The following is a 20,574-nucleotide window of genomic DNA, read 5'->3' as shown; positions in this document are numbered from 1 at the left end:
GTATTTGGTAAAAAAATATCTTCTTGTTTCAGGTGTAAATACTTTGATGGAGAGTTAAGTCTGAGAAATCCATTGAAAATATAACAAAAGTCTCCACAGTAAAAGTGTTTAATTTAAAACTTATAACATATTTACAAACATTTTGATTTGTGAGACATAAACCATCATCAGTGTAAATGAAAATTCACATTCAAAAATTACATGCTATGGGAAATGATTATTCCTTCATGCACAGATGCAAGAATGCTGGGTTATATACACTTACACAGTTAGAATAAAAAAAGAAGAAGAAATGCAGTTAATAACTTCCTGGAGGTAGGCATAGATAGCCCATCAATAAGGTTGAGATTCAAATGATGAAGAACTTCCGCACTTTCTTTAAAACAACATTCATAGATGCATCTGTGTACCAACTTAGCATCATTCCAAAGGTTCTTTAGCTGGTGTTATTAATGTTCTGCAAAACCTAACTTATGATGTTTATTCAATTCAATGTAAGATTGGTGTTCAGAAATATATTTTGAATGTATAAAAATATATATTCAAAAATATAACTATAAAACTATATCACACAGCAACAAGGAGTGCACTTTACCTTTTGGAGAAGGTAAAAGTAGACTGATTTGGTGGATAGGTTTGTATATAACTGCAAGTTGAAATTTCTTAAGGATATGAGAACCACATTCAGATGTGCATTTAATATATGGAAAGGAAATCATCTTGCTGGTGTCATCTCTTCTCAGAGAATTAGGAGAAAAATAGTTCATGATTTCTGGGTTGTAACCATTGAGAGAGAGCAGAATTTGTTTAATAATAGAAATTTCTTGCTCAAGAGACTTTTCTGAAGAACAGACAGTATGAGCTGCTGTGATAGCAGTGATTTCATAATACATTATTTTGGGGAATGATGATGATGTGCTGATGTCTGGTAAATATAAAAGGCCAAAGAAATTAGATTTACGGGATACAGAAGTATGATAGAGCCATCTGCTTCCCATTTAATAACAATATCTAGAAAAGATAAAAAGTACCATTAGATTCTTTTTCTAGGATGAATTCGATTTTGGGACGCAAGTCATTAATTTTTAGAAGACATGGATGAGAGGATTCATAAGTTTCCAACCTGACTAACTTTTACAGAAGTATGATAGAGCCATCTGCTTCCCATTTAACAACAATATCTAGAAAAGATAAAAAGTACCATTAGATTCTTTTTCTAGGATGAATTCGATTTTGGGACGCAAGTCATTAATTTTCTGTAGAAGACATGGATGAGAGGATTCATAAGTTTCCAATCTGACTAACTTTTAGAGATAATAGAAAGGTGATGAAAACTGTTGCTTTTTAACATAATCTCCCTTTACTTAAACACACTTTTCACATCTTTGAATTAGCATTTCTATGCCTTTGAAAAAATAGTCTGTACTTTTGTTTGCAAAATGACCTAAAACTGCATCCCTCACCTCATTGTCATCTGCAAATTTTCTTCCTCAAAGGTCTTTCTTCAGTTTTGAGAAGAGGTAGTAGTCACTTATTACCAAATATGCGCTGTAGGGTGGGTGTTCAATCTCCTGAAAGCCACAGTCCTTCACTGCAGCCTTCGCAACAATAGCTATATGGACTGGAGCATTGTCGTGAAACAGGTAAACCATGACTCGGCATTCCTCATTTCTTCTCCGTTATGGCTTCACACAGTTTGTGCAGGAGTAAAGCATAATATTCTGCATTCACAGTGGTATTCGTTTCCTCGAAGTCCATCAAGAGAATTCCCCGGCAGTCCCAAAAGATTGTTGCCATGATCTTTTCACAATGACTTTTCCCTGCAGTGCTTCACCTGGTTTGCTTCACTCCATGGATTCCCTTTTGGAAAGGGGATCATGATAAAGGACCATGGTTTCATCCCCAGTGACAATGGATTCCAGCACTTCTCTCTGATTCCCTTGGCAAAGCTCTGAAAACTTGCAGGAACAGGTCACACAGTGCTTCTTCTTGAAGAAAGAGGTCGGGGCACCCACCTTGCACTGACCTTCATCGTGTGAAGCTTCTCCTTAATGATGCGAAAGACAGTTGTTATAGAAAGCCCCAACCTTGCTGAGATTTCTGTGAGCTTCGGCCATCTGTCATTGAACAGTTCCTCTTCAACAAGAGAGACATTTTTCCTCAGTCATCACTTACACAGGCCAACCATCATGAGGATTATCTTCAATGCTCTCTCTCTTCCTAGACGAAACTGGTCCATTCCTTTATGGTGGACTATTAAGGAGAAGCGTCTCCATAAACATCATCCATTGCTGTTTGATAGCACCTGGAGAAAGTCCTTCTTTGGTGAAAAACTTTATCACAGCATGGTACTCAGTTTTTAGCATTAGCCACTTAGTGTGCCACGTGTTAGTCCAACAAGTGCCTCCAATTGAATGATACAGGTACAGAGTTGACTAGTACACTAAGCTCCCTGTGATATTTTGCTTATTTATTTTTTTGTTTATTGTGTGTCGGTTGTCGACTGCACCTTTTGTTATATTTACCTCTTATCTTTACTACGTTTACTTCAAATTTTTCCTTTCTATTATACTATACCATAGTTTGTGCTCCTTACGGTTACTTTCCATTTAATACACTTTACCTTATTCTAATCCGATTAACTTGATCCCTGCTTGTAATCCTTTATACTTCCTACAAGTGCTCATGCTGTTAGTGAATAGGCAATTCACTTGTACAGGTTACTGTCTCTCGCACTATGTAATTCAGGAAAAATTTATATTATTTGTCGACTGCACTATCTTGAATTAATTATAAAGCATGAGAGGATTAGTTATTGCACAAATAGGAAAGATCTCTATCTTAAATAAGCCTTAACTATTATTCAGTTGTGGCAATTTTTCTATTTAAGCACACAGGTTTGATTGTTTTTGTGAGACAATGCATTGGTCAAAGATCAGGCAATAATTTTAAACAAACAAAACATGTTTATTTTGACAATAAACTACTTTACAATATAATACACAATTGAACATTTTCTGTAATGCCTATCTTGAGCTCAAATTGTAAACCTTACTATTAGATCTACTATTCACAATACTTAAATAACTTGTTTACAAATTTAGGCAATCACTGGCTGTTACAAACAACATTGTTGGCTAGACATTCTTTCTTAATATATACTAGCTAACACTCAGCCTCAGTTATCTCTTATAGCGACTTTACAATTATTTTACCAGAGCGACGTTCACTGGACATACAATTCTTAATTAGCATTAGTACAATAGAATCTACTCACAAATTTTCTGTATCACATACAGTCCTACCAGTTTTGAAGATTTCTGGTGGTTCTGCTGACTGCTCCGTTCTGTCCTATATACTGACCCTCACTGAATGACTTTTGGCAGTCATCCTTCCGTAGTTCTTTCCCGGGAATTGTAGCATTGTTCTCCATTGGTACTGGATCTACTGTAGGTGACACGTATCTGGTCACACATGGCATGTTCCTTTACTGGAAACACATCTCCGATGAATAAACTGCCTCTCCTGGGGTTCCCTGTACCTAGGGATTATGCTCCAACAAAATCTCAGGAGTCCAAGCTGGCCAACGAACTGCAGTAAGAAGAAAAACTAAGCACCCCTTTCTGAGGTTCTTAAGACCTCTTTTATACGATTCGAAGTTTTTTGTTTTAGGATCGGAGATCCTCGGATCTTCTGTAAACATACTGACGTCAGCTGTCTTGACCGTCATTTTGGCAGCAAAATATCCACATCTGAGTGATCTTTAGCATCTTTGTTTACTCTCAGATCGCCAACATAATGCTGTCTAATCCTCTTAACTTGAGGCAGCGATACTTTAACATTCGGTTACTTTTACAATTTTGCATCAGAAAATTTAATATTAAATCAACGTTACGTACAATTTGAACCTTTACGATATTTTATAACTCATATCCAATTCTATGTCATTCTTTTATTCAGCTATCAGTATTTAACCATTAAGATACAGTAATATACAAACTTTTTTTACATGATTAATAACCTCTGTAAAATCAATATGAATCAATATTTAATCAATATATCAATAAATAACCTCTATAAAATCGATGTTGGAGAATTTTAACAAAATTTCACCACATTGGATTTTACATCCTCATAGATGGTGCTATCTGTCACGCACAGTTTTTTTAAAATTGGCACAGATTTATTGTATATTTTTCCAGATGGCAAAAATGTCATTGATATAACAGAATCCAGAATTCAGACTCCCTCTGGTAATGTGTTTCTTAGACTACTCTAAAGCTTTTGACTGTGTTGAGCATGTGAAACTGTGGGAAGTAATGAAAAGAATGGGTTTTCCTCAACACACTATCAGGTTGATAGCCAACTTGTATAAGGAGCAAGAAGCCACAGTAAGAACAGGTGTTGGATTGACTGACTGGCTTCAAGTTGGAAAAGGAGTTAGACAAGGATGTTTACTTTCTCCTCACTTGTTTAGTATATATGCAGAGGACATCATGCATGAAGCATTGGATGAGCTCAGGACAGGAATTACGATAGGAGGTAGATTGATCAGTAATCTGAGGTACGCTGATGATACAGTACTCCTTTGTAATGACATAGAAGAACTAGGACTAATTCTTGACAAAGTTAACAAGATCAGTAATAACAGAGGACTTCAACTCAATTCTAGCAAGACAAAGATCATGGTTCTCAAAGGAAAAACAAACAGAGAAGCTCTTGAGAAACAAGTGTATCTTAATGGAGAAAGAATTGAGGAAGTCAGCAAGTTTGAGTACCTGGGATCCATTATTAATGTGAAGAATTGCTGTTCAGAAGATGTCAGAAAAAGGTTAGGAATGGCTAAAACAACAGTCAAAGACCTGTCTAAAATCTGGAAGGATGGATCTATCTCCATGGAAACAAAGTTGAGGATTTTAGATGCAGTTGTTTTTCCAACAGTGACTTATGGATGTGAGACTTGAAACCTAAAGAAGTCAGATAAGAAATGGATATCTGCTTTTGAGATGTGGTGTTACAGAAGGCTGTTGAGGATATCTGAAAGGCATACAAATGAGTGGGTGTTAAAAAAGATTAGTAGAACTTTAAGGCTCCTTAAGGATATTGACAGAAGAAAGTTAAAATATTTTGGACACATAGAAAGGATGGAAGGAGGACTTCTCAGAACAGTAATAGAAGGTAAAGTTCCTGGAAAAAGAGGCAGGGGTAGACCATCAATGAGATAGATGGATGGCGTGTGTGGAGTGACTGATCTTCAGAGAGTTGAGGCTGCCAGAAAAGCAAACAACAGGACTACATGGCGAGGCCTGGTGTGGAACATCATCGAGCATCAGAGTGACCATACGGCATCTGTAGTTGCCCAGTGAAGAGAGAGAGAGAGAGATCAGGTTTGAAATTTAGAGCAGATATTTTTTTTCTTCTTCTAAATAATCTAAATAAAAATACTACAGTTGGAGATAATGGGAAGCCTGTGACATTTACTTCAATTTGCCTATATAATTTTCCTTTTCTATAAAACATCCTGAACTTATAATGAACTTAAAAGAGATTGACTGATGGAAATTTAGAAGACAGAAGTGCAAGGATATCATTTAGAGGAATATTGGTGAAGAGTGAAATGATGTTACAGCAGATCATGAAATCTGAAGACTGAGTTTCATAAGGGAATAAGAATGACCTATAAGGAAGTTGGACAGGAACTTTGAAATATTGTATGTAGGACTTCCTGTGGAGTCAACAATAGGCCTGTGAAGGTATCCAAATTTATGCAGTTTGGAGCAGTCCATATATCTTAGGATGTCTGGCATGATGAGTTCTGAATTTTGGGACAGTGGATGAATAAGGATTGAGCTTGTTAAGCTCACTTTCAGTGGATTTCCTGCTCCAATGGCCTAAGTTTTATATGATCTTGGAGGAGGAGGATTTCCATCTTTCATATATATGCTGTAGAATCTATCACAATAGTGACATTGCCTTTTAATGGTTCTTAAAATGGCAAGATTTTTTATTTTTCTTTAACTATGTAGGGCTTTTAATTCTGAGAAAGGAATATTGAGCTTTGGAGTTGTGAACCATAAATAATTCTTGCAACTTCAAAGTGTAACATATTTATTTCTTCATAGAAAAAAAAAAAAAAAAAAAGAAATATTGCTCTCAACAGTATGTAAGCAATCCAAGTAAGCAAATTGAAGATATTGGTGTAGCCTTGAGCTAAATCATTAAGCTCATTCTCTGTGAATGGTTATTAGAAAGATTAACAACGTGCTTATTGTGTGCAAGTTTGCATGCACATGAACCTGTTTTGAAAGGTTTTTTAATTTGCCATTGAGATAACACACAAAGTTTTGATATGCACAATTTCTGGATTGTTTTGAAATATGCAGAACTAAAATAATTCAGTATCCTTTGAGAGCTTGAGAGTTTGAATTCTAAATTAGAAATTCTTCACAACATGAAAAAATTTATCTTTGATGTCCCAAGTTAGTTACAAACAAGAATTGATTAGCTTTAAGGTAAATATTATGAGCTGGGGGGGGGGGGTTAATAATTTCTGTAATCCTAACAAAAGTAGGAATCACATTGGCATTCCTGTACACTTTTTTAAAAAAAGATACTGAAGCCAATAGCTTATTGTGTTTAAATGTAACTTCCCAGGGATGTTGCCCTTCTTATGTGAGAAATCCATCCTGGTGAAGGATTTGAATCTTTTGATGGAGAGATACCCATGGAAATCCATTGAAAATATAACAAAAACACATACCACATTAAAACATTTAATTAACAACTTATAATTGAAATATTTCAGTTTGTCTCACAAACTGTCATCAGCGTAAAAGAATAAATAATTGATACTCAAATACAATACTTTATATGCTATGAAGGATGGTTATCTTTTCATGCATAGGCATGAGAATGCTAGGTTATAAACTAGCATTCTCATGCTATTTTCACTAGAAATCAACACATAATCATCATTCACAAAAAAGAAAGTATCATGAAATCACTACTATCAAGAGTCTGTATTGTCTGTTCATCAGAAATGTCTCTTTAGTAAGAAATCTCTATTTAGTAATAGAGATTTCTAAGCAACCCTCCTCTCTCAAGAGTTACAACTCAAAAATCATAGACAAAGCTATTGACCATTTCTCCAAATTCTTTGAGAAGAGATGACTTCTACAGGATTTTCATTATATTAAAGCCTCCTCTGAATATGTTTCTTATATCCTTAAGAAATTTTAACTTTGCAATCACATAGAAAGCTACCATCCTAGGGTCTATCAAATTCCTTATAACTGCACTCATCATACTTTGTACAAACTCGTTGTTTCATTGCAAAATGTATTTTTGAACACTATTGTTATATCAAACTGAATAAACATCACAAGTCAGGCCTTGTAGAACATGGTATTAATAACGCTGGTCACTAGATCCTTTAGAATGACACCAAGTTGGTATACATAAGCATCTGTAAATTCCAATGCCTGTTTAAAGAATTGGCCAAAGTCCTTCTTCCTTGCCTCCACCTCATTAATACTATCCATATCCAAAATCTGCGAAACCCAGTATTCTCGTCAGTGGTAGGAACAGTATGGCACTGGGACAGTTGCGAAGGGTGCTGATGTCAGAAGGGCACACCAATGACATGATAATTTACTGATTATTGAAATTGTAACACTGAAAAAGCACTTAGCTATGAATTTGCCAAGGATGCTAAACCTGGCTGCATGTCAGATTCTCGTGCCTGTGCATGAAACATTAACCATTTTTCATAGCTTGTAATGTGTTGTATTAAATTTCCATTATTTATTCTCTTATAACTATGATGGTTTGGGAGATAAACTGAAATTTTGCAATTATTTGTTGTTAATTAAATGTTTTTACTGCAGATGTGTGTCTTTGTTATGTTTTTAAGTGTAAATAGTTATCTGTAGTGTATGATGTAACAAGTGCTTGAATCGCTAATTAAAGTGACTTAATTAGATATATAAGCAAATTTAAAAAAAAAAAAAAAAGAATACTTATCACTTCTTGGTAACTACACAAACCACAGTATTAGGTTTGACAATGCCATGAATAGTAAAGCTTAATAAGTTTTGCAGCACAGTATTTTTTAGATTAAATAATTTTTCATTAATCACTTGTTTTAACATTAATGAGGGATTTTTTTTTTTTTTTTGGCACAATTTATTTTTGTTTTATTGAACATTTTTTGTTTTGTTTTTCTCCTGACAAATAGGAAATACAAATTATCATTGATATCGGATAATTCTGCAATCATTAATTCTTTCAGTTCTGCATATAAAAGATGTGTAATCTCATTAAAATTCCAGTAAGAAGGATGTAGCCATGCTTATCTCTTCAATGATAAAAGTTTTATTAACATTAATATGCTAATATAATTTACTAGCATTAATTGTGCTAATATAACTGAATCTTTAATTTTAGTGCAGAGATTATGATAACATTCCATAAACTGAATTCTTATATTAGTTAATATGTCCAAAAGCAACAGTGATTTATCATATTTATGTAATATGATAAACCTGTAGCATCTATCACCTTGTATGATATTAATATTTTGTGACATAGGAAACAGTAGATGATTCATAAATTAATATGACTATTCAATGGAGTTGACATTAGGGCCAGATTAAGACCCATAGAGACCCTAAGCACTTAAAAGATTTTGGTGCCCCATATGTAATTCAAAATATAAACAATAATAAACCATAAAATAAATTTTTATTTTTCAAAATGAAACAAAACTTATATTAAGATGGAAAATAATGTTTACTTTTGTATACTTTATTTAGTAAACTAAACTTTATTTAGTAACTAAAATTTATTTACTATACTTTATATAGATTTGAAAAGTTTTCTTCTACTTTTTTTAATTGCAAAGTCTTTGATCAGATCCTCAAAATTAATCTTACGTAACACATCTGCTTCTATACTTAGTAGAGATAAGGTATTTAACCTGCCTTGTTGCATAGTTGTTCTGATGGGATTTTTAATATACTTCAGCTAAGAAAATGAATGCTCAGCTGAGCAATTTGTGACCATTAATGTTAAAAATATACGAAAGGCAATATCTACATTTGGAAAGGTATACTCAATATTGTCTTCTACAATTATTTTATAAAGTTCAGCATGACTGAATCTTGTTTTTACATTTTTCGTTGCACTGAACTTATGGCACACATATGAGTGAAACAGCTTAAGCTTAGCTGAGAAATTAGTGTTCAAATCCTCTCGGTAAGCATCAATCAGCTTTTTGACAACACTGAGAATACCTTTCAATTTCAGTAGATGATGAAGTCACTGAAGTAGCATTATGTGGCACATCACTTAGAAAAGAAAATCTTTCTGATATTTCTTTGTATATCTCTCCTCTTCTTCTCGTCTCAGTTTCAAGTTTGTCAACAATTGTGTAAAAGGTGGTGATACGAAATTTATCTCTGGCATTCAGATATACATCTGGAGCATCTCTGTCATTGGGTACTTTCTTTCTGATACGTTTGCGAGTTTGAGCTGCCTTGTAATCAACATCTGGTAGTACTTCCTTTGTAACTGCTTCATATCTTTCAAATTCATTTCATGAAGTGTACAATTGGTCGGCTAATGATCCATACAGATCTGCACATGTTTTTAAGTTGACATCCTCATTCTCATGAACTATATGAAAATTTTGCAAAATCTCATCCCAAAAATTCAACATAAAAATGAATTCTAGCTCTTGCATCTTATTTGCAATATTATCTGCTTCTCTTCTAGTGTCTCCCTTTTGTGAACGCTTCTAAAATTTGAAGGAAAGATTTCAAAATTGCTGCTGTTGCTTGCCATAGCATGTGCCTCCCATCTGGTATCAGAGGGATTTTAAGACATTTTCATTTCCAATACAACCTTTAAGAATTGTCTACCGGCTGGTTGAGGCTGAAAAAAAGGTATAGAGCAACCGCACTGTAGAGAAGAAATTAACCGCCTCTTGACAGCAGTCAACAGCACTTCAGCCTACTGAATTTAGTGAATGAGCTGCACAGGGCACATATATAGCAAACTTGTTTGTTTCTAAAATTTTTTGCCGCATCCCCTTATAACACCCAGACATGTTAGCAGCGTTGTCTTAAGACTGATCCCTACATTTTGAAAAGTTTAGCTGACAAACTTTACATAAGTACTGCAACACCTGATTTGCCATTTCCTCACCAGTATTGCTTTTCATTTCCAGAAAGGTTAAAAGTGTTCAATAGGCTGTCCATCTTTTAAGTAACCTAAGTACGACACTTAACTGGTTGATATGTGACAGATCTGGTGTTGAATCAACTGACAAACTAAAATAACCAGGTTTTACTTCATCAATAATAAGCACGTGGACCTTTTGAGCCATCAGTTGAATGATGGCTCAAAAGGTCCTCACAGGTGGCTTTGGACAGATAAGAAGGAATTCCTTTGCCACAATTTCCATATTTCGCAATGTGACCTGCTAAAAAGTTCCCATTTTGCAATGATCCAAATCTTTCTTCTGTTCCTCGAAAAGCCAAGCCACGTTCAGCTAACGTACGAATAACAGCTATGACACGCCTCAGGACATGTTCCCAGTAATCACACTCTTCCTGAATTTGTTTTTCCAACTGTTGTCCCAACTATTGTTGCTTTTTTCATGTTGATCAATTACAATAGTATTTTGCCAGTCACTGAATCCTTCTCTTGTAACAAAATGTGAGAAATTTTTAGGAGCAAACAGTTTACAAACAAAACAATAAACTGATCCCGTTGATGGTGAATACAATAACCACTCTCTCTTGTATTCCTCACCATTGGCTTTTGTCCCAACAAAAAGTTTCTGTGAACAGTAATCTTACTGGTGTGCTACTACTGAAATGTCGGTAAGATTTGTCAAATGGCCCATTGTGGTGTTGACAGTCATTGGGTCCACAAGCAGTCCAATAAGCCACGTCATCAGCAGAGAAATCAAGCCACAACCCTGAATCTTTTGCTATATTTACTTAATCTTTTGCAGACGGAATCATTTCACCACCATCACCATGGCCTACTAAACTTTCATTTTCAGCAATTATTTCAACCTCAGAATATTTTGTAAAGCAACTTGCATCAACATTTGTTGCAGTAGAGATATCAAGAGAATTTACAGACAAAGTGAGGTCAGTAGTGAGACATGCTAGATGAACCTGCTTGTGACACCTGGATGATTCCAACATCACTTTTTTTTGATTTTGAAGTGATCAAAGTGGTATTTGTGTTCACTTTTGATGACGGAGATTGGCTCTGATCAGGGAGTGGTATATAATGTTGTGGAAATTGTGTGAAGAAATCAGTCAGCTTTGCAGTCTTGGAATCTAATTTCAAAGTCTCCTCTTGTTTCTTTTTTGATAGTTTTCACTTTTGTGCACCACTTAACTGAACACGTTTCATCTTGGTTCTTGGGATCTGTTAAATACAGAAATAAAAAGATTATTTTGTTGAATATTAGGTGGCAATCAACACAGTTACACATGCAAAATCATACAAACAATTTAATTTTCAGCTTACAGCTGAATCTTGTGCTTTCGTGCTTTAATTAACTCTTATTTTACCCGAGTTGCACTTCTGCGACAGCTAGACCTTTTATCGGAGGTGCGTTTCTGAGACAACCATGTGATTTGTTTTATATTTGCTTCTGGAGCCTTTTATAAGACATAATTTATTAAAACAAGACCTAAAACAGACAGGAAAATAAAAAATAAAATGGTTACGTTAATTATAAAAAATTACCTCATTTGACGCAATAGTAGTGCCAGAAAGCGTCGTGAGCAATAATACGGTGTAAACGAACCATCATGCACATGGTTAGAGTTTTATTAGGCCTTCTACACGTCATTATTTATTGAAACAAAGTAGGTAACAGTAGGAAAAGATAAAAACAATGAAAAACTAATTAAAAGTTAATTTAAATTAAATTCGTCATCTAACTAAAGCAGAAATTCTGTGGTGCCCCCTTTCCATAATGCCCTAAGCACGTGCTTATTTTGCTTAATGGTTAATCCAGCCCTGGTTGACATATATGTAATTGTGCAATGAGGATAGCAATAACAGATGCTAAGCTTTCAGCAGTGTAACAGGACAGTTATCAAAGTAATAAAACACAGAACATGGTTGTTAGCAGGTGATGACCAAATGACATAATCTATTATATAAGTTTACTATAATCAGTATCTGTAGTTCAGGCAGTAATAGTGATTTCCACTCCTAAACTGAAGCAGGCAAAATAGCCGTAATTATAATAGTTTATTAAGAGGAGTAACATGGGAGTTTTCCCAGAAATAATATACAGTGATTTCCTTTGGCTGAAGTGACCTACTTCGAATCCCACTTAGAATGTCAAGAACCTGTATAAGAGTTTTTTGGTTCAACATGAAGTACTGTAGTTCATTTAGTTATTTTAATATTCTAGCTACTTTAATTGTTGTACCTGTATTTTTTTGTTTTGTAATTTGACTATTTTATAATGAGTATTTGCGATCATAAATCTGTGGCCTGTCACAACCAGGTCACTTGGTTTCCTTGAAACTTAATACTCTGATAGGGTAGCTAATCCTATCTTCATAGTGTATTATTCTGTCCAGTTTGACTTTCTAGAGGCAGAATTGTGACTCCTCTGCATGAGACTAACTCACTCACATTCATTTGAAAACTCCTGATAAAGGTTCTTCATATCTTTGATGGGATTCAAACCCTGGTCTTTCCACTCAGTGGGTATCATTGAAAACCAACTAAGGCACAATGATTTTCATTTTTTTTTTTAAAGTAAGTGATTATGCATTTTCCTGTTTAGTGAAATCTATTTGAATAGTTACTTAAACACAGTGGTTACTGATATTTGTTTTATTTTATTGATGATATTTGAATTTATTTCAAAATATGTATTTCATATTTTAGGTAATATGTTATCCATGGGATATGGATTTGTACAGTTTAAGAAGAAAAAATCTTCTCTAAAAGCACTGAAAGAATTACAGCATTCAAAACTTGATGGTCACTCTTTAGAACTTAAAACTTCACATAGAGCAACTGTGTAAGTACAGTTAGTTAAATCTGAAAACAAACAAACAAAAAATAATAATTCACTATTATAGTAATGCTTAATTTATTTTTTTTATAATCCTACTTATTGTTCTCTCTTATTAATACTATTATATTAAATCCTATGGCAAGTGATTTAAAATATCTTTCTATTTCATTTTTCATCAACAGTATTAATACTTCTTTGTATTTTTTTTAAATTTAATTTTATTTATTTTATTTTTTTTGCTCTTTTAAGTTTGTCAGCAGCAGCATCTCGAAAAGCTAAAGCAACGGAACAAAACAGTAGCAAAATTGTGGTTAGAAATATTCCATTTGAGGCAACGCAGAAAGAAGTGCAAGAACTTTTTGAGTAAGTGTAAACAGCAAAGCATATTATTGTGTTAAAATAATTTATAATTTGACGTAATTTATTTTCTTGAAAATAGTTAATATAATAAGATATAAAACATATCACATATCTGGAAAGTCTAGTTATTCATTATAGTAAGCTCGTCTGGCCAGAATGCAGAGGTTCACAGTTAGTTATCAGAGGTTGGTTGATCATGAATTAGTTTTGCATGATGTTTGTGGTTCTATGAAAAATTAATATTCACGTGAGCATGATTTATTAACTTGTTAATGTTAAACTCTCAGCCTCTTGGCTGGAGAGTGGATACACTAACCACTTGGACAACCAGGCCAGCAAAGGAACTTAATCAAGAACTGTGAAAGGTTGCATATGTCTTAAAAGATATAGAGGAAAGTGAGGAAATTACTGATGCCAATTCAGTAAATAATAACCAGTGAAATATCTGCGTAAAATGGACAGTACAAAAATTGAATGTCTCTGTTTTAGCATTGTGAGAAATGTGAGAACCATATTCATTGTTCATTTTTACAGAAGTAATAATTGTTCAGAGGTAAAGTTATGAGGAGCAAAATAGTTGCCTTAATTTTTTCGATGATACTTATGCCATGCCAAGAAAGAATGGAGTTAGAATTATCCAAAGAAAAGAGATTTTGTCATATCTAGAGATTTGGATGTTGTCAAAAGTAATACTGAAAGAAGTGGTATTTTTTTTTTTAATTTATTTTTATTTTATTTTTTGTGATAGCGCTGAAGTTAAAAAAAAAAAGAAAAGGGGGGGGGGGTATCAGAGTGTTACAGAAAATGGTTAAATTATCAAAATTCAGAGTTGAAAACAAAACCCTAAAAAGTATTTTAGAGTTTTGTTCATTTGTATATTGCAAGGGTAAGAGGAAGGGGTGTATGCTGCATATGCAAACTCTGGACTGGATTGTTGTCAGGTTATTAAAAAAGGTCATTGGTATATAGAACAAAGAGAACAGATGTAAGAATTGAGCCTTGTATCTCAGCACTAGTTGCAAATTTAAAACAAAAAAAAAAAAAATTGCTTCATCTTCGATTGTTTTTAATATGAGACGAGTGAAAGCTAGTAATTCAGTCCAAAAGATCCAAAAAAAAGCATATATGGATACTTACTTAACAGGCTTTTTTTGTCAGACTTGATCAGATTCCTAAGAGATATCAAGAGCAACCACATGAGTTTCTTTACTGGTCCATGTCATTTGTTCCGAGGTGGATGTTGTGTATTAAATTTAATATACCATTAAAATGTAGAAATTCTCCTAATTATTGGGTTATATATCTTGAAACCAAGCTCTGACCAGAGCTTTTCACTTAATATTCAATCCCCTCATCTTCTCATCCCATTAGTTGTTGTTATCCACCTGGATACTGAATAAACAAGGATGAGATGAGTTGCCTAGTTTTTGAGACTTACTGTATTTACTCAAATTACTTTATGAAACAAGAAATTAAAATGTTTTGCATATACTTCACACACACAAAAAAAGTTTAAAACTTTAAGGAAATAAATAGTTAATGTTGTTATGGCAGTTTCAGATATTTTGGAATTCGGTTGAAGAGAATCAGCATTTCAACTCAGCAATCTTCAGCTTGCCTTTGTCATGGAGTTGTGTGATCTTTTGTTAATACTGCACCGATCATATGCATAAAGATAGAAGCAACTAGTACAGGAAATGTGGGAGTGAGAGCATTGACTTCTACTCGATCATGGGTTGTGCGGGGGGTGGAGCAGTGAATGAGGTGAGGTTTAGGTTCTATACGGAGTAGATGATTTTGCCTGAAATAATTGCCATGAGTTTTTATTTAAAAATTGCCATCTCCTAATGCCCTGGATGGGAGCGAAGATGGTGCTATTTCGGTAGATGACTGCTTGTTTTAATTTAATTACAGAAGCATTGTCGCTAAAGATTAAAATATATTGCGTGATGAAGGTGAGCAGTCGATCGTGTAAATAATGTTGATAATTAAAATTTAAATGCATTGATTTTATAAATAATGTAAGCAATTACAAATTATGATGAATATGGAGGATTTAATTATAAATGTTGATTTAGTTTTTTCCTGAAAAACTGTAATTTCCGAAAATCCTCGCATATATCTCGCATCACGATTTTTTAACTTTAATTTTGGGGAAAAAAGTGCAACTTAGATTCTAATAAATATGGTAATTGGCAGTTATATTGTGTATTGGCTTAAACCAAAAAAAAAAAAGATGGTAAAACATGATGAAATGTCATGCCAGCTAGGTTTAAACCTGGTTTGAACATGGCCATCCAGTTTTTCATCAGAGAACCAGAGAGAATACAGTGAAAGGTTAGCTACTAGAAAAAACTCAACTTATCAGCAGAACTGATAGAAAAGAAGTGGAACTGGTAGAAGGATTAGAGAAATACCATATCATTATAATTGGTTTACCTAAATGAAGAAGACCAAAACAGGTGAGATTCTGCTAAATATTAAGTCATTATATTTAGACTACAGTATCAGGGAAAGAAAGAAGAATAATAGCACTAAACACAAAGAAAAACCTATTGAATGGAATGTTCTCAAGTAGAGTGATGTGGACAATGAGATTTATTTGTGTATATGATCCCTCAGAGGATCTACTGAGGAAGAAGTGGAGGAATTTTTCAGGTCATTAGAAAAAGCAGCTGAGTAAGAAATAAATACTGGACATCTAGAAATATCTGGAGAAAATTTAGAGAAAATAGCAAAGCTATTATCAGTAGTAAGCACCTGCTGAATTTCTATTAAGGATGTGAATTAGCCACTACAGATAGCATGTTCTAATATAAAGGCATACGTAAATTCACATGGATAAAAGAAATAAGAAAAGTATTATAAATTAAAAATACCAAGAAATTATATTCTTGGTTTAATCCTTTATCCAAATGTAAGCAAACAAAGTTTGTGTGTGAAGTATCTTCACGACTGGGCAACTCGTATATATAGAGGCTAATGACCTGACATCACTTGCCTTATTATCCCATAATGCAAAGCACATATCCTTATGGACCTGTATAATGCTATGCATTATGGGAAGGGGGGGGTTACTACCCAGACTGGTTTCGATATTTATTGAGGTGTCATCAGTGGGAGTCAGACCCAGAAATGATACCAAGGTTGAAGTAATGCAGAAATCATATTTCCATATACAAGTAGCCAAAAGGAAGGTGTCATACCTTATGACTAAAATACTCTGGATTAGAGATAGATGTTGCAGGTTTGCTGTACAATAAAAACAATATGAAACATCGTTAAAAAGACAAACAATGAAATAGACGTGAACACAAAAAACATCAACTGCATTCTCAATAGAAAACAAGAGAGCACCTAAATCATTTCAGCTATTTACGCAATATTTAGTGAAGGTTAAAAATTAAATATGAAAATAGATAAAAGAATAATTGAAGCTTATGTGATGTGAGCTGCCAGTTGAATAAAAATTATATGGAATAAGAGAGAAATTAGATATACTGCAATTGTATGTAAACAATATACTGCTATTGTATGTAAACTGAATGCAATTTACATACATTCAACAACAACAGAACCATATTATAAATGAAGAGAGATCAGATAATAACTCAAGAATATGTAAGCATGTTTAGATGACCACAATAGAAGGTAGTATGGTCATCTAAACATAATAGGAATGAAAAGGTTAGCAGAACAAGTTTGGATGCCAGAAAGCAGAAAAATATCCAAGGTAAGATTACATCCAGGTGGACTGATGTGGTTATTATTGCTTTAGAAGATTAAAATGGAAGTTTGACATTATTAGAGATCTGACAGTTGACAGAGTGAGTAATTTTGGAATAATCAGCAATTTTAAGCTTATGCTTAATTAATTAGCACTATCATGGTATCCTGCATATTCTGTATATATGATGACAATATTATATATTTAACTTAGTGCTGTGGGTGTTAGTCAGAAATATGAAAGTAGCATTTAATATGAATGAAATTCAAGAATATTGTACAGGTAGTTTGATTATGAGTTAATTCGTCACTAGGGTATGCTTGTAAAGCAAAAACTTGCAAAGTGGGAATTTATTTCCTATAGAAGTAATATTAAAAACGGGTTACATTTTCAACAATGAAATTTGACCACAATAATGTTAAATAAAGGTCAACAAAACAACAATATGAACAGCATTCCAAAGTGTAAAATTGGATTTTAAAACATCAAATTTTCTACCTTGGATTTTTTTTTTCAAAAAAAATCTCAGTTGTTTTATCTATGTATTGAAAAGTTCCTTGAGAGTGAAGGAATGAACAGGGATTCAGCTGTTAAATCTTCTTCCTCAGCTTCTTCACAATTTTCTCCTTCAAAGAGATCATCATTTCTGATCTCTCCATTGTGTGCTTGAGCAGATTGGTGACATTCTTTGTAGAAAACGTAAGCTGCAATTGGTTAGCAGTATTAAAGACTGCTTCTGTTTCATTTTGTACGATCTGTACATTCTTGAAATCCTTCAAAGTTATCAGTAAACTGAGCACAGTAGTATTGTATAGTTACATGCATGATTTAACCATATTTGAATGTTTGGCTGTACACTGCCCTTGAGGGTACATGTCAGGAATTTGATAATGATGAATGTTTGGCATCTAGTTATTCCATTTAATTTTCAGATTTCAATTTTGTTGATCTTTGGGGAGATGGGTTGGACTCACAAACTTCATGAACTTTTAAATTGGGAATTACCTGAATTTTGTAATAGATCCACTCAACATGTTACATTTTACTGTAATGGAAGTATACATTGTAATGTATACTCAACCCTGAAATTTTCACCCTCCTTTTGTTTTTCTTATTAGTTCTGCCTACAAAAGGTTAGTTGAGTCTATAGTGGATAGACTCACCTCATAATCTGCTTCCATTTGAGGGCATGCTTTTAAATTATTAAAATACTTGGAGTATAGTTTTTAGGTACTAGCATATTTTCTTTTTGCACCTTTTAATGCTTGTGAAATAATCAAATATAAAATTAAGAACTTTTTTTTTTCTGTGTAGTCAACTAAATGTAAGTGTAAACTCTTCCTTTTGGGTTTTGTCTTTCTTAACCATAGAATGCAAAGATATTCAAAATAGGAAAATCCCATTTTTCTAAATTCCTCTCATAGTTTGTTAGTTATAACTTATAGTACTCAAATTTTTGTTATTGTTCGGGGGGAGTCTTTTTTTCCCTTCCTCTAACTCAGAAAGGTTCTTTAAAAATCACATTCATCATATTTATATATATATACAGGGTGTTCGGGATAAATTTGACATATTTATAATTAATTATATTTTTCCGTAAGTTACATGTATTAACACACACTTCTCTTCATTTAAAAGTTTGGATCCTTCTTCATTCATATACAAGATGTGAGAAAGGATGGATAGCTGGAACCCACCTGAATCATGGAAGAGAATAACTTGTATCATGATGATTCGTGCCCGCCATCAAAATAAGGATATTACGACTGCTGCCCAATGCTCCCTGAATACAGTAAAAACAATCAGGCATGAACTAGAGACTTGCAATGGTGACTACGAGGATGTAGCAAGAAGAAAGATCCCTAGCAGACGATCTGATTGCGTTCGTACAGCAGAATTCCTCGCAAATCTGCAGGAACAGGTGTTGAAGAACCCTGGCATTGGAATTCGGGCTTTGTTCGTGGAGTTGCTAACTGTAGTCAAGCCCTGGATAACAAGGGTAGCCAATGGTAGGCCGTATGTATGGCAGCAGGATTCGGCCCCTTGCCACACCTCTGGGAAAAGTCAAAAATGGTTGTCTGAAAATTTCTACGACTTCACCAGTCCAAATGTTTGGCCTCCAAACTCCCCAGACCTTAACCCCATGGATTATTTTGTATGGGGCGCAGTTGAAAAAGACACCAATCGCACTTCCAGTAATACAAAAGCCCAGTTAATGGATAAAATTAAAACAGTTTTTGCGGCCCTTCCCAGGGAGACTGTAGCATCAGCTTGTTCGAGGTTCCGAAGCAGAATTGAAGCTGTGATCGATGCTAATGGTGGTTATTTTGAGTAAATCTTGTTGATAGTATTGTAATTAACTCTGCCTGTAATGTTTTTTTGTCAATTCATTAAATTTAATAGATACAAAGAAGATTTTCTTTTTCCTTACGAAACTGTCAAATTTATCCCGAACACCCTGTATATATATATTAACCACATTGATTTTCTAATTTTGTATTTTATCTCTTTTCATCAGAATTAATAATGTTTATTAGCTTAGGATCTTTTTGAAAGTTATTATTATTATTGCATGAGCACCTCCATGGAGACCAAATACTCATCGCAGGAGAACCAAACTATCCATACAATCTATCCTACCTCTCCTTGAACCCATTAACAGATAAGGCACTCCCAACTGACTCTTGCAACCCATTCCACTCATTCACAACTCTCCAAGCAAAAAGTAGTTCTCACACCCCCTACTAACCACACCTTTATTCAGCTTCCATGGATGGCCCTCTCTGGCCAAGTGCTGAAACATTTCCCCTGCATCAATCCTATAAAACCTTTTAAGCAACTTATGTTTCTATCATATGCCCTGTTTTTCTCCTATCAACAAACTTCTGCAATCCACACACCATCAATCTATCTTCATAGGAAACGTTCCACAAATCACTCACCATCTTGGTCACTTGCCTTTGAATCTTCTTCACCACTTCCTTATCCCCAAGAAAATTCAGGAGACCAGACTTGAGCATAGTAATCCAGGTGTGGACATATCAAGGCCTTATAAAGAGGAATGACAACTTCCTTTTCCCTACTTGTTAATGTGTTCTTCAATAGCCAAGTAATCTTATGGGCTACCTTAGCAATATGTCCTCTAAACTTTAACTCTCTGTCTACCACCACCAATAAATATCTAGCTTCATCTTTTTCCTGGAGTACAGTGCCATCAGTGTGATACACAGCTTGTAAGGTGTTTATCCCAAAATACATAACTTTACATTTCTCCACATTAAACTGATATCCATTATCTTTTGCCCATACTGACAGCTCATTTAAATCGTCCTGCAAGTTCTCCACATCACTTTCATTAACTATTACTCACCTAATTTTGTGTCATCAGCAAACAATTGAATATTTTCTTTCAGGTTAT

General features: G+C 34.1%; 1 protein-coding gene across 2 annotated transcripts in view; it reads left to right on the top strand.

Moving 5' to 3' along the window:
• LOC150095737 (putative RNA-binding protein 19) overlaps positions 1 to 20,574 on the top strand; it is a 288,611-nt gene that overhangs the window by 183,528 nt on the left and 84,509 nt on the right. For both annotated transcript variants that reach the window (XM_090409907.1, XM_090409904.1), the window contains exons 22-23: positions 12,937 to 13,072; positions 13,319 to 13,432. In XM_090409907.1, the coding sequence (XP_090266033.1) occupies positions 12,937 to 13,072; positions 13,319 to 13,432 (250 nt within the window). The remainder of the gene's footprint in view (positions 1 to 12,936; positions 13,073 to 13,318; positions 13,433 to 20,574) is intronic.

This window comes from Typopeltis vanoorti, chromosome 20 (assembly GCF_054136105.1).
Source record: "Typopeltis vanoorti isolate ZY-2024b chromosome 20, IOZ_Tvanoo_1.0, whole genome shotgun sequence".
NCBI classification, from domain to species: domain Eukaryota; kingdom Metazoa; phylum Arthropoda; class Arachnida; order Uropygi; family Thelyphonidae; genus Typopeltis; species Typopeltis vanoorti.
The sequence above is the reverse complement of the archived record's forward strand: the minus strand, read 5'-3'. Positions and strand labels throughout refer to the sequence as shown.